At 41.4% G+C, this 13401-nt stretch overlaps 1 protein-coding gene across 1 annotated transcript in view; it reads left to right on the plus strand.

The window, feature by feature from the left end:
* Positions 1–13401, plus strand: part of LOC147604886 (putative aspartyl aminopeptidase) — an 83312-nt gene that overhangs the window by 44273 nt on the left and 25638 nt on the right. The window contains exons 3-4 of the mRNA XM_086793787.1: positions 2782–2917; positions 3642–3914. Coding sequence (XP_086649913.1) covers positions 2782–2917; positions 3642–3914 — 409 coding nt within the window. The remainder of the gene's footprint in view (positions 1–2781; positions 2918–3641; positions 3915–13401) is intronic.

Consider the following 13401-nt stretch of genomic DNA (forward strand, 5'->3'; position numbering starts at 1 on the left):
AAGAGGGTACACGTAGATGATGGATACACACACAAACTCCGAGATACCCAACATTCACTTGCGTTTGTGTAACTCTTGTTTAAGGATATGCACTATGTAGCCTTGGTCCAAAAGGTATTCAGCATTTCTCTCCCTTTAAGCATGCTCCACGCCATCTCCACAATTCTGCGTTTCTTGCGCTCTGCAACACCATTTTGTTGCAGAGTATGAGCAATTGTCAAATCTCTCTTGATGCCATGCTCCTTGCAATAGGCTTTGAATTCACTTGATGTGAATTCTCCTCCTCGATGTGTTTGAAACTTCTTAAGTTTCTTTCTTGTCTCATTCTCTATCATGTTTGATTTACATGGTAGTTACAGGTTGCTATGCTGTAGAGACAATGAGGAACAAATACGCGCGCGCGCGCGAGAGAGAGAGAGAGAGAGAGAGAGAGAGAGAGAGAGAGAGAGAGAGAGAGAGAGAGAGTATTGCATGACTCAATGTTTGTATTTGATTGATGATAATCTTACACCAAGTAGATGCCTTTTTGTAGGTTTTCAACCTTATCTTTTGACCCAAATAAATCACTCTCACAAACACACACACAACACATGTCACACTTTATCTTATCTAGATGTAAGGGGTGTTCACACCCAAGTAGGTGTTCTCACACACATACACATGGGATGTTCACTCACATTAAGCTCCGAATCCTAACAAAGCCCCCTTTGGAGCGAAGGTGGAGATGCTTGAAAAACCTTCATTAGTTGTGGTGGTTAGGACTCTAGACTGTACCATGTGTGCAAGACACAATGGGACCAACACCTGAACTCTCATGTTAATCATGAGATAAGAGATTGACTACAAATGACAGCCTACATCAGTTTGTCAGGATGCCTGTGAGAGCAAAAGGACGAAATAACTTGATGTGCGAGAGATCAGAGCAAATCAATACAGCATGAAATGGATGAATGAATATATGTAAAATGGTGAATGTAATCCAGTACAAGAGGGCCTCTGCGTGAGGCACTGATGAAGCGAAGTCGAGGAAGTAGACCAGGGATGAAGCAAGGACGAAGTTGGAGTAAGAGCATGGTCAAGGATGAGGGCTCACGTCGGGGACTGCGGTGGCACTCCGTGAGGATGTCGATGTCTCGAAGGCTGCGAACGGAGTGCGGCTACTGAATGGAGCAAGGCTGCACAAGTGGATCTGCAGGAGTAGAGGCACGGCGGCTACCAGAGGACTGCGCAGGGGCAGGGCTGTGACGTGGGGAGCAGGGTGCCGCCACGTGGGGAGCAGGGTGCCGCCAGGGATGTTGCATAGGGGTAGGGCGATGACTGCTGTGGCTGTTGAATGCTTGATGGTTGGATCGGTGAAGCAGGGGCAGAGCGTTGCACTATGGCTGTCGGATTGCTAGATAATCAATTACAAAGGAGGGGCATGATGAGTGCTTTATATAGTGCTGGTCCCCCACACGACCGGTCGGCTGGTCTTGTTGGCTAGCCTGGCCGACCTGGAGAAAAACCTTTTTAGGCCTTTGTAAGGCCTTTTAATGAGGGCCTTCCCCGACCCTTATTGAGGGCCTTTTTGGGCCTGATTGTCGCACAATGATCCCTCCTTGACCTAAATAGGGGTATGTTTATCTAAGACTCGGAAGGATTGTAAAATCTAGGTGTCAATTTGACAACATGATTTTTTTCTATGCTTTTGAGTCCTCTTTTCTCTATTCTCAAAAGGACATAATCTCCCTGTGCAAAGGTCATTGGTTTCTTCTTTTTGTTTTGCTTGAGACTTTCTAATGGCTTCTTTTACTTGTTCATGAATAGTCTTAAAGTCTTTCGTGAATACATCAGCAACGTCAATAGTATGTGTAAGATGGGTCATAGATGTAGGAAAAGGTTTTACCATACACTATCTCAAATAGTGCCTTTTTAGTAGCTGAATGTGTAGTATTGTTATAGGAAAATTGAAGAATATGCAAATATTTAACATAAGCCCTAAGAAGATCAATTAATCCTAACGTTGTCTTGAGAAATAGGTCACAATAGTTCTAACATGATCTTTCTCCAAGTATTACCTGCTCCTCTTAAATAGTAGAAACATGACTTAAACTTCAATAAATTACCCCCCAACGTGTGTGGCTCTCCTTCCACACGTGGGATTTTAATCATATTCATATTTTCAGTCCATAGAGCCATAAATAGCACTTATTTCACTTTTGGGCTTTTGCTTTACATTTAATGACTTTGTCTAAAATTCTAAGGTTTACACATGCTACACTTAATCTCTATAGCATGTGTGTGTTTTGTGTTCTCAGCTCTTTGGTGTACAAGGTTTCAGCAGCAAAAGTCTTTTGCTTTATGCATTATGTTTGCTTACACTTTCTTGGATATGGATGACTCAGGTGAACATTACTAGAGGTAGGTATATTTCTAAATGGGGTGTATGTACAAATGCCAAGGAGGAAGGGGAGAAAGGGGTTGGGGAGGGTCGTGGGGGTTGTGATGATGTGTTTTTTGAATGTTTGGTCCTCGACTAATTGTGTTGTTTGCGCATCAATGTTTGTGTTCAACTTAAATGATGTGTTTTTATTGAGCTGCCTCTGAACTGAAATTTGTGACCAATTATGTGCGAAGGTAATAAAAGCTCTATATGGAACTTTTAGGTGTTCAATTCCTCTTTCAGATCATCTTCTAGTATCCATGATGATTTATATAATTTGAATTCAAGGTTACAGTTTATCATCCTTAAGAGTTTCACAATTGCATTATGTTTAACAATGATTGCATGTCTCACTGCAGCTGAGGCCAAGAGGTTGCTGCTTGGAGCAGGATTTCAGCTGCTCAAAGAAGAAGATGAATGGAAGGTTGTGCCAGGAGGCCGCTATTTTTTTACACGGAATATGTCGACCATCATTGCCTTTGCCATTGGGCAAAAGTGTGCGAAGCTCCCTCTTCCTATGCCATCTTTTGTCTATGTGCTTATATATCAACCTGATCTGCTGAATTTGCATGAATTATCTTACTTTTTCTCCTCAAAGTGGACAAATGCAATTTTTAAGGCCACAGCCCCCTAATTCAGTCAGCTTTGTTTATATCCAACATGACTCCACAAACAACAGCAAGAATTGTTTTGGAGAGATTTGGAAGAAAGCATGTGTTAAGTTGTGAGTCAAGAGGATCACAGGACACAAGGGATGGGATCTAATGGTTTATGATCGCTTTGTGAAGGTCCGGGGTAGGCTACATTTGCACATGTACCAGTGTGTCCCGGTCACGACATGTTGAATTGACTTAGAACACTTCCCTTTACAATTTGTCTATGGGTTGTGATGTCTTAGTGAAGGATTTGAAGGCTTTAGTTGGGCGCTGCTGATCAACTCTCATGGCATTGTCTGACCCAAGGGTAGTTCATCACATCTTACATCTCATAATAATAACCATGCTATTAAGGATTACAATATCCTTCATGCTTGGTATTACCAAATCCGAACTTATGTAGACAGGATTTTTCTGCACAAGACAGAATGTCCATGCAAGAGCAATAGAAGGAGCATTTGGAAGCTTGAAACATTGATCCTGCGTGGGGGTTCACATCTGCAGTTTTGAAATCCAACATTTTGACTTGGCTCTCAGTTTTATGTGGATGTGGTTTGATGCAGGATTCAGCCTGGAAATGGTTTCCATGTAATTGCAGCACATACAGATAGTCCATGCCCCAAGTTGAAGCCCATATCAGCTTTGTCAAAATCAGGGTTTCTAAATGTGGGGGTGCAAACATATGGAGGTGGGCTTTGGCATACATGGTTTGATAGGGATCTTTCTGTAGCTGGTCGAGTTTTGCTTAAATTGAGTAGTGGCTCATTGGCACATAGACTCGTGAAAGTGAGGCGACCAATCTTGCGTATTCCTACACTTGCCATTCACTTGGACAGGTATGCTTTTTGTGGCCTCTATATTTTCTCTACAGACTAGTCATTCAATGTAACATTATGCTTATGCATTCTTATTAGTGATCTATCTGTTCTTCTTGGGTGTCTTCAACATACTCTGCTGGAATGCAGATAGCTTGTTTGTAGATTTTTTGTTTTCATTCATTTTTTCCTCACCTGAGATGGTCACCTAGGAGCTAGTGTTTTAAATAGATTTGACACAATCCCACGTAGATTACATCCTCTTCGGTTGACTCTTGTCTTTTGAAAGCTATTGACAAGGGCATCTCTAATTTTATCAATAAGTTAGAAGAATCTCTTGGAGTTAAAGGCATTCTTTCTCATTGGAAAGCTACGGATCTAAAAAAGGTCTTTTTGAAACTTATGGAATCCCATTCAAGTACTATTTGCTCTAATGGCAACTGTTTTACTTCAAGTGACTTAATTTCTCTTTGTAAGTTTCATCAAGATTTCGTAATTTCCTATGTAGACAAATGTTCTGATAATTTTGTGTTTACATGCAAAAAATTCTATTTAGAATGTCTTTTGAGAGAAGTTAACTCTTCTGCATAAACGTATGAAAGTAGCTCTCTCTTGTCCCAAAAGGTTACTGCAAAACACCAAGATTTTGGTAATCTTTTGGTTTCAAGGTGAGCAGTAAGCTACCTTTTCTATATGTTATTTGAAATTTTCATAAACATCCCAAGAAGCCTAGATTTATAGCTGCCTCTAGAAATACCTCTTTAACTTTGGTCTCAAAATGGTTAAGTGATTGCTTTAAAGCCATTTTACCGAGTGCCTTAGGAGCTTTGGAGAAATTTGCTTAGAAAGAAGGATGTACCTATAGATTGTAGTTGGATCTTAAAAGATTCAATAGAAGTGATTCCCGTAGTTAAATTCTTAAACTCTTCTCGTAGTCTCACTAAGAAGTCTTCTCCTTTGTACCTTCAAACTTTTGATTTCACTACTCTGTAAACGACTTGCGTGGTAGAATTAAATCTTTGATTTGTCAAGTCTTTCATTACAAACTAGAGCACAATAGATACAAAGTTTTGTTGATAGAAAAATCAGCTCTTCATTTTGATTTTTGTTAGTTGAAAAACAAAAACCAAGACATAGTCAAGAATAAAAAAAAGATATACTAAGATGGTAGACCAAAATGATATTATGTCTTGGTTAGATTTTCTCCTAGATAACCTCTATATAACCTTAGGCGATTTCTTATTTAAACAAACCATTGATATAACGGTGGGCACTAATTGTATCGTTTTTCTTGCCAACTTTTATCTTTTTACATATGAATTTGATTTTATGGAACGCCTAGTTTCCGTTGATATGTGTTCTATCTTCCTTCACAAACTTTGTCAAGTGAGACGTTTTGTTGATGACCTTTTTGTTCCCTATATTTTTGATTTCTAAGACTCTATGTATTTAAACCTTACCTCTCTAGGTGGAGGAATTTATCCCAAAGAGTTTTGTGAACTTAATTGCACTGCAAATAATGACCATTGTTCTTTTTTGGATCTTGAGATTTCTCAATCTTGTGTTGGTATAGATATAGATATATATGATAAATATTTACAACCCAAGTATTCCAACTTAAATATCATAGGAATGGCTCACTTCTAACATTTGTAAAATATCTAAATATGGTGTTGTCTCTTCTCAGCTATTCAGATTCTCTCATATTTGTTCAAACAAGTTTGCTTTTATTACTCAAGCTTGCCAACTCATCAATTTGCTTGTACAAAAGGATTATTGCTTTAAGAAGGTTTTAAGCAAAGTTCGTTGTTTTTTGAATCAAAGTAGATATATCTTTGATGTTTCCGCTTTTGGAATGGTTAAGATTATAAGTAATAAGTTTCACAAAAATAGGGAGTTTAAAAGCCCATTTTCTGTTTAGATCATTTTAGCTCTTAGTTGTTATTTATCATTGCTTCTAGTCTTGCTTAATCATTGCTTTAATAGGGAAGTGTATGATGGCTTTTTTCCTAAAAAGTGCCTTCCTAATTTTACTGTCTACGCATGCCTTTTTTTTTTCTCTTGATGGCACATGCTCTTCTGGCCCCTGTTCTGAGCAACAATCTGCTACTCCTGTTCTACGCACCTCTGCTGCTGCTTGTCCCCCTGCTATGCACCAAGGTTGCCTATGTAGGCGGCTACAATAGTGTGCTAAGGCTTGCGAGTGGCACCTGTTGGTTGATCTGGCTGTCCAGGGCTCGTTGGCTGTGGCATGGTTGCTGTTCGGGTCAACCGTTAAGCCTGGCTACTGTGCAAAGCAACCCCTTGGGCTGGTTGGCCTCTGGCTGTCCTATGGCTGGCCGACTACTGTCAACTCTTAGGACTGTTGGCCGACTAGTCACGACTGTCCTTGGACTGCTGTCCACCCTCACAATTGCTGTCCACCTTCACGACTGTTGTCCTAGCCTGTTGCCAAGCCTCAAGGTGAGCCTAGGTGTTTTATTTTCCTTTTGCATAGGTTTCTATACTAATAACTATATAGGTTGTTCTAGCTTGCTGCCTGCAGCCTTCTGCCCTTTTTTTGGCATATGGATCTATATATGTGCAGCTGTAGCCTATGGTCCTATAAATATTATGGGTGTACCGTGTTGGCAATAGTTATTAGGGTGTAAAATTAGGTTTTTTTTTTCTAGAACTAAAATGGGGATTTTTTTCGTATAATCTATGCAGGAAGGAGGGTATTTCTCTTGCAACTTTGCAAGATGCCTCGCACACAAGATCCCTTGTGGAGCAATGTCACATGGGAGAGCAAGTATGCAGGCTCGAGAAAATGGAGGTGCAATTTTTGTACAGAGGTGCATCCTAGTAGCATTACACGCTTGAAGGCACACTTTACACATTCGAAGGGCCATGGGGTGGGACCTTGTAAGGCCGTACCAAGGCACATTTACGAAAGCCTAAAGGCTTGGAAGGCTAAGGAACTAGGCCTTTCTGTTGAGGAGATCGTGGATCTTGAGCATTTAAGAGAGCCTGCCATGACTTTGGAAGAGCAAGATTCTACAGTAGGTGACATGCAAAGTCGGCATCATGGGACTTTTACTGTTGGGGGTAGCTCTAGCTCACAATCTGGAGCAAAGAAGACAGCTTTATCTTTGTTGAAGAAAGGACACGTGAAGGTAGGGTTTCAAAAGGCTGCCATGAAGGAGGCAACAAGGGAGATAAGCAAGCTTTTTGTGCAGTGTGCATTGTCCTTCAATATTTTGCGGACTCTTCGATGGAGGACAACAATTAGAGCAATCTCACGGATAGGTTGTGAGCGGGATGGTCCCTCGTATGAGACCTTGCGTACTACAGAGCTTCGGAGAGAGAAGCTACCAGTTGAGACAGAGATGGAGTCTCTTGAGGCTACTTGGGTAAAGTATGGGTGTACTGTTACCATTTGGCCACCCAATTGGTTCACCCGTGCTTTCTCATCATGTATGTACATTGGACTGGTGTCCATGATAGTTGTATATGCCGGGGATTGATGCCACTCATGTAATATTGTGGAATTGGATTTCCATTGGGACTTGTGCCTCTATGTACATGCCCGGAAATGCCTGGTGGATTGGTGTTCCAGTGGGACTAGTACCTCGTGTACTTATCTCGAGCACGTCTATTTTGGTATAGTCTCATGAACGGGGATTGTCCATACCAATATTGCATTGCATAGCATCTTTATATGCTTGCTTGCAATTGAAATTGCTTGCTATTTTCATGCTTGCTTGACCAATGTGTAGTTCCGGGTAAGGGACGTCCGCCCGTGAACCGTGCGTGTGAAACTGTATGCTAAAATGGTTATGTGGCATGTTACAGGTGGTAAGTATTGGTCATAAACCTAGCCTTAGGAATTAGCAGTAATTTATAAGTAAGTGTACACACACTTTATTAAGTTTTGGGCGACTAAAACTCGCTTATAAATTATGACCAGCCTTGTGTTTGCACACACTGATGTCCCGAGGTGGACAAAACCTAATGTCCACCGCCTAGACCTTATCCCCTTTGTACAAAGGGAGCAACTAGCTTTGTGTCCGTTCTACCTTGCAGCACAAAGCACCTACCTAACACCTAGAGTGGACAACTCACCATCTCACTCTTTCCTCTCTCACTAGAAGTAGGTGCCTCCTTCATGAGGCCTTTTTGGTTGTATTTTCTGCACTTTCTCCTTCCCAACTCCATATCCAAGCTTGCTAGGGTGTTTTCCAAGCTTCCAAGAGTGTTTCCAGGTACTAGGTACTGTACACTATCCCACACACTCTCAATGATTGAAATTCAGCAAAACAGCTCTTATTTTTGCTGCAATTTTGGTCGTTTTGCTGAAAATCCTAATTTCAGCCTTCCTTTCTCAAGTTGAACCATAGGGGGAAGCTTTCCGAGGATTCCCTTCATCCTCTTGAAGACTTTTGGTGCGAAGGATTGCGACAAATTAAAGATTTCAACACTCCAAGCACTTCCATCGAGAAGTTTTCCGCTGTCATCGACTCTACTTGCAATTGGTAAGCTTTTATGCTTCAATATAGAAGCAAGTAGTAGGAGGGAAGAACCGGCTTCCAAGATCACATACCCTGTGTAGTGTTCTCTTGTTCTACGTGCTCTCTTTTAGATTGTTGCTACCATGTGTTGGTGGAACAATAGAGAGTAGATGGCAGGGAACATGGGCACTTGAGAGGGTAGCGTGAGTTGCAAGTCTATACCGACAACACATTCTTTGCGATACTGTATGCATATGCATTGGTATGGAAATTTGGTCAGAAATGCCAATGACACTATGTACTTGATTCTCCCAAGATCAATATACTTTATTTGAGGGAGGGGCCGGCCGTTCCGGCTCATTGTGCGTCTCTTGTCAATTCAGCAAATTACTTCTTGTATTGAGTATGTTGTTTCTTAAATCTTGGTGTATTTAAGTGTATTGATGGATCCTTTCGTATGTATGTGTGGATTATAGAGCTTTGAATAAGCTTACCATCAAGAATCGATTTTTGATTCCACGCATAGACGACCTCCTTGACAAGTTGGATGGATCGGCATGCTTTAGCCAAATTGATCTCGAGTGGGTATGATCAAGTGCGTGTGGTGCTTGAGGATGTATATAAAATTGCATTCAGGACAACATTTGGGCTTTATGAGTATCTTGTTATGTCTTTTGGTCTTACAAATGCCTCGGCTACATTCAATAGAATGATGGATCGCATATTCCGTGGGTACAGGAAATGTATAGGTGTCTTCTTTGATAACATCCTAGTCTTCTCGAAGACTGAAGAAGAGTATAGAGCTCATTTGGCTGCTTCTTTTGAAGAACTTCGGAAGCATAAACTCTTCATAAATGCAAAGAAGAGTGAGTTCTTCTTGTTAGAGATACATTATCTTGGGTATATTGTGTCCAAAGATGGAGTGCGGATGGATCTTGCAAAGATTGATGCAGTTCGAAATTGGCCCAAATTGAGTTCGGTGCATGAGATCCGTAGTTTTCTTGGATTATGCTCTTATTATCGTAGGTTTATTCGACACTTTGCATGGATTGCTTCTCCTTTGTATGATTTGACAAAGAAGAAGGCTACATTTAAATGGACTAATGTAGAGAGGGATGCATTTCTCAAATTAAAAGATGCAACTACTCATGGTCCAGTGTTGATCATTCCAAATTTGCAAAAGCCTTTTAGTGTGGAATGTGATGCATCTGGAAATTGCATAGGAGCTGTCCTAAATCAAGAGGGACATGCCGTGGCTTATGAGAGCCGTAGATTGCATGATACAGAGCTCTCTCTTGGCATTTATGAGAAAGAGCTCTCGGCTATAATTCATGCACTTACCATATGGAAACATTACCTTCTTGGGACTGATTTCACCGTAAAGACAGATCACTAGAGTCTGAAGTATTTTCTAACCCAAACTAAATTATCGGAGAAGCGTATGAGGATGGCCAATTTCATCTCTATGTTTCATTTTTAGATCTTACACACCTTAGGAAAGAAGAATGTAGTGGCAAATGCATTGTCACGAAGGCCGTATGTAGCAGCTATTTCGGTTGTCTCTCATGGAGACTTGTTTGCCATGCGTGATTTGTATCATGCGGATGCTGATTTTGCCACTATTTGGATTGATTTGATGGCTGGTCATGCGCATGCCTCTCATGTATTAAAAAAGGATTATCTTATGAAAGATAATTGCATATGTGTGGTGTCTGACATGAGGCAAAAGGTTTTGGACGAGTGCCATGCTTCTCCATATGCTGGTCATAAAGACATAATGCCTACTACGCACATGATTGAGCGGTATTTCTTTTGGCTAGGTATGCGGAAGGACATAGAGGCACATGTACGTGCATGTATCACCTGTCAAAAGGTGAAATTTGATGCACTAGGTTTGTTTCAGTCATTGCCTATTCCCACGCAGCCATAGGAAAGTATTACAATGGATTTCATTATGGACTTTCCATGGACCCAACAGGGTAATGATGCTATTTGGACAATTGTGGACAGGTTTAGCAAGCAAGCTCACTTCTTGCCGGTCAAAAAGACCATCAAAGCTGAGCATATGGTTAAAATATATCTTACACAAGTGTTCAAGCATCATGGAATGCCGAAGTTCACTGTGGGGGATAGAGATTCCAAGACTACAAGTCTCTTTTGGTGGACCTTATTTAATAACATGGGTACCAAATTGGACTTCTCATCAGTTTATCACCCTCAAACGGATGGGCAAAGTGAGGCTGCAAATTCAGCCGTGTTGGATCTCTTGAAATGTTATGTGGTGGATCAGAAGTCTCCTTGGGAGAAGTACTTATCGCTTGTGGAATTTGCATACAACACATGGTGCATACATCTACGGGAAAGGCCCCGTTTGAGATTGTTTATTGTAAGGTGGTTTTACCACCCATCCTTCGCACAAAGGATGAGATATTTGTAGCTGATGAGTATGTAAGAGACTTCGATATTGCTTTTGCGCAGGTGTGGACAGTCATTGTAAGGTCACAAGATAAGAATAAAAAGACTGCCGACAAGCATAGAAGGCAATTGGATGTTAAAGAGAATAATTGGGTATTGCTGAAATTTGAGAAAGCAAGACTTGCAATGTAACATGCAGCGGAAGTATTCGTATTGGAGGATCCTGTCACACAGATACTCACACCATCTTTTGTATCCTGAGTTTCGCGAGTTTAGCAATCCACTTTAATGACTTTAAACTTTAAAAAGATACGAGAGAGAGATGAGAACTGTACACCGTATGGGGTTCCGAATCACCCATTGAAGGGCCCCTGTCTCGTTACCGAGATAGTATTTGCTTTATTATCTTTAAAGAGACTGACGGTGTGATTGACGATAAGCCAAACGCAAGACCTTTGAAGACCAAGTGTTGTGCTGAATTGTGCATTGTTGTAGAAGCACCAAAGATGTCCAATCTTGAGTCTATGCGCTTTTCCCAATGGAATGAGGGAGGGATGCAAAGCTAGGGTTGAGAGAGGGGCTGTTTGGGACTGTTCTAGACTGAGTATGAATGCTGTAAATGAATATGAATGCTGTGTTTTACCTTCACCAAGTGGTTGGAGCAAAACAATGAATAGATGAATACTGAAAACTGTATGGATGTAGAAAACGCAAGGCTGAATGCTGGTGAATGCTAAAACTGTTGCGTTTTGCTGATGCAGGGGCTGAATGCTCATGCGTTGATGCACCTATTGCTATAGGAGGAAAACGCTGAGAGAAGATGGCTGAAACTGCAATCGCTTATGCTCCTAGTATTGAGGATGACAAGGGCTTGAATGCTCCTTTGCTGAATATGATGAATGAATGGCTGAATATGCAAGAACTCTATTTATATGGACACCATGAGCCAGTCGGCTGGTTACTGAGTTGGCCGACTGCTCATGTCCACCATAAATGCCTAAATGATGTGTAAAATGCTGAAAATGATGGAAAAAATACCAGAAAAATCCTAGTAAATATCATGATAAATACTAGATGATATTTGGGGTGTTTGCCATGGTCTAGATGCAATGGATGAATGATGTGCAATATGCAGAATGCTTTCTGATGCAAACCCTAAGGTTTCTATTGACTGTATATGCATGAATGCGTCTCTTTAAGTGGGTTAAGGGACTTAGACTGACTGACTAACTGACTTGCTATGGCTGAGAATGACCTACGTAGCTCGTGCGTGACTTATCTTGGATTGAGGATTACAATGGGGTCACGGCGTACGACAAATATCATCCTGAATGGAACTAATATTGTTACAATGTTGCACTGATGATGATGAGTCATGCACTACAGTGCAGAGTGCATGTGACATTCCCTCTCGCTTAGCTTGGCAGCAAGTTCATGGCTTCCAAGTAGTCCGCCAACAACTGGGGGTACTGTTGAAAGAACTCCTCGTCTAGCCATAGTGCATGTGACATTCCCTCCTGCTTAGCTTGGCAGCACGTTCATGGTTTCCAAGTAGTCCGCCAACAACTGGGGGTACTCTTGAAAGAACTCCTCGTCTAGCCATAGGGCTTCGTGGGTGCCTCGATCTCGGAATTTCGTATAGAACTGACGTATCCGTCGACCGGAAGCCTTCCAATGATGAAGAAGGATCTGCTCGAGCTCGATGACTTCTGCTTCGTCTACCACGGCTGGCTGCTGTTCATCTGAAACATCAAACACTTCATGGTTTTAGCCAAGAAACATGGAAAACATCATGCATTGTCCAACTGGTAGGCAATTTTAACTTCATGGAGACATCACTTAACTTTTTGACTATTGGGAAAGGTCTAAAACTATGGAATGAAAGCTTGGAACAACGTTTGCCCACTTGTTTCAATCTTTGTTTCATGATACGTAGATAGACCCAATCCCCTTCCTTGAAGTGGACATCTCGTCTAGACTTATTCGCCTGTCTGCTATATGCTTCCTATGCTTTGGTTAAGCGGTCCTTGACTGACTCAATGATCGCGGAAAATGCTTCCGTGGTTTTATTAGCCTCTAGAGATGGAGGCACCAATCTCGTCAAAAGAGAAGAGAAACGGTGACCAAAGGCTGCTTCATATGGAGTCCATCCGACACTGGATGAATGAGTGTCGTTCAAGACAACTTAGACCAATGGAAGATAATGTTCCCATTTGGACTACTAGTCATGACAATATGACTTGAGAACATCAAAGGCCAACTGGTTATAAATTTCTGTTTGGCCGTTTGTCTACAGATGGAATGCACTAGATAACTGTAACTTAGTTCCGAAGTTTACAAATAATGCCCTCCAAAAATGCGAGGTAAACTTAGAATCTTTATCTGATGTAATGGTGCTAGGCAAACCACAAATTGGGTACCAATGCTTGAGAAACGGACGAGCTACGTCCTCGCCTGTGGCCATATGCTTGCATGGGATGAGCATGCAGAATTTACTGAAGTGATCCACAATGGTGAAACACAGAGTGTTCCGGGATCCGGTGGATGCTGGTAGAGGCCCTACAAAGTCCATAGATATGTCAATGAAAGGTCCGTCGGGGATA

This window comes from Cibotium barometz, chromosome 60 (genome assembly GCF_041138505.1).
Source record: "Cibotium barometz isolate CiBa-2024 chromosome 60, ASM4113850v1, whole genome shotgun sequence".
NCBI classification, from domain to species: Eukaryota; Viridiplantae; Streptophyta; class Polypodiopsida; order Cyatheales; family Cibotiaceae; genus Cibotium; species Cibotium barometz.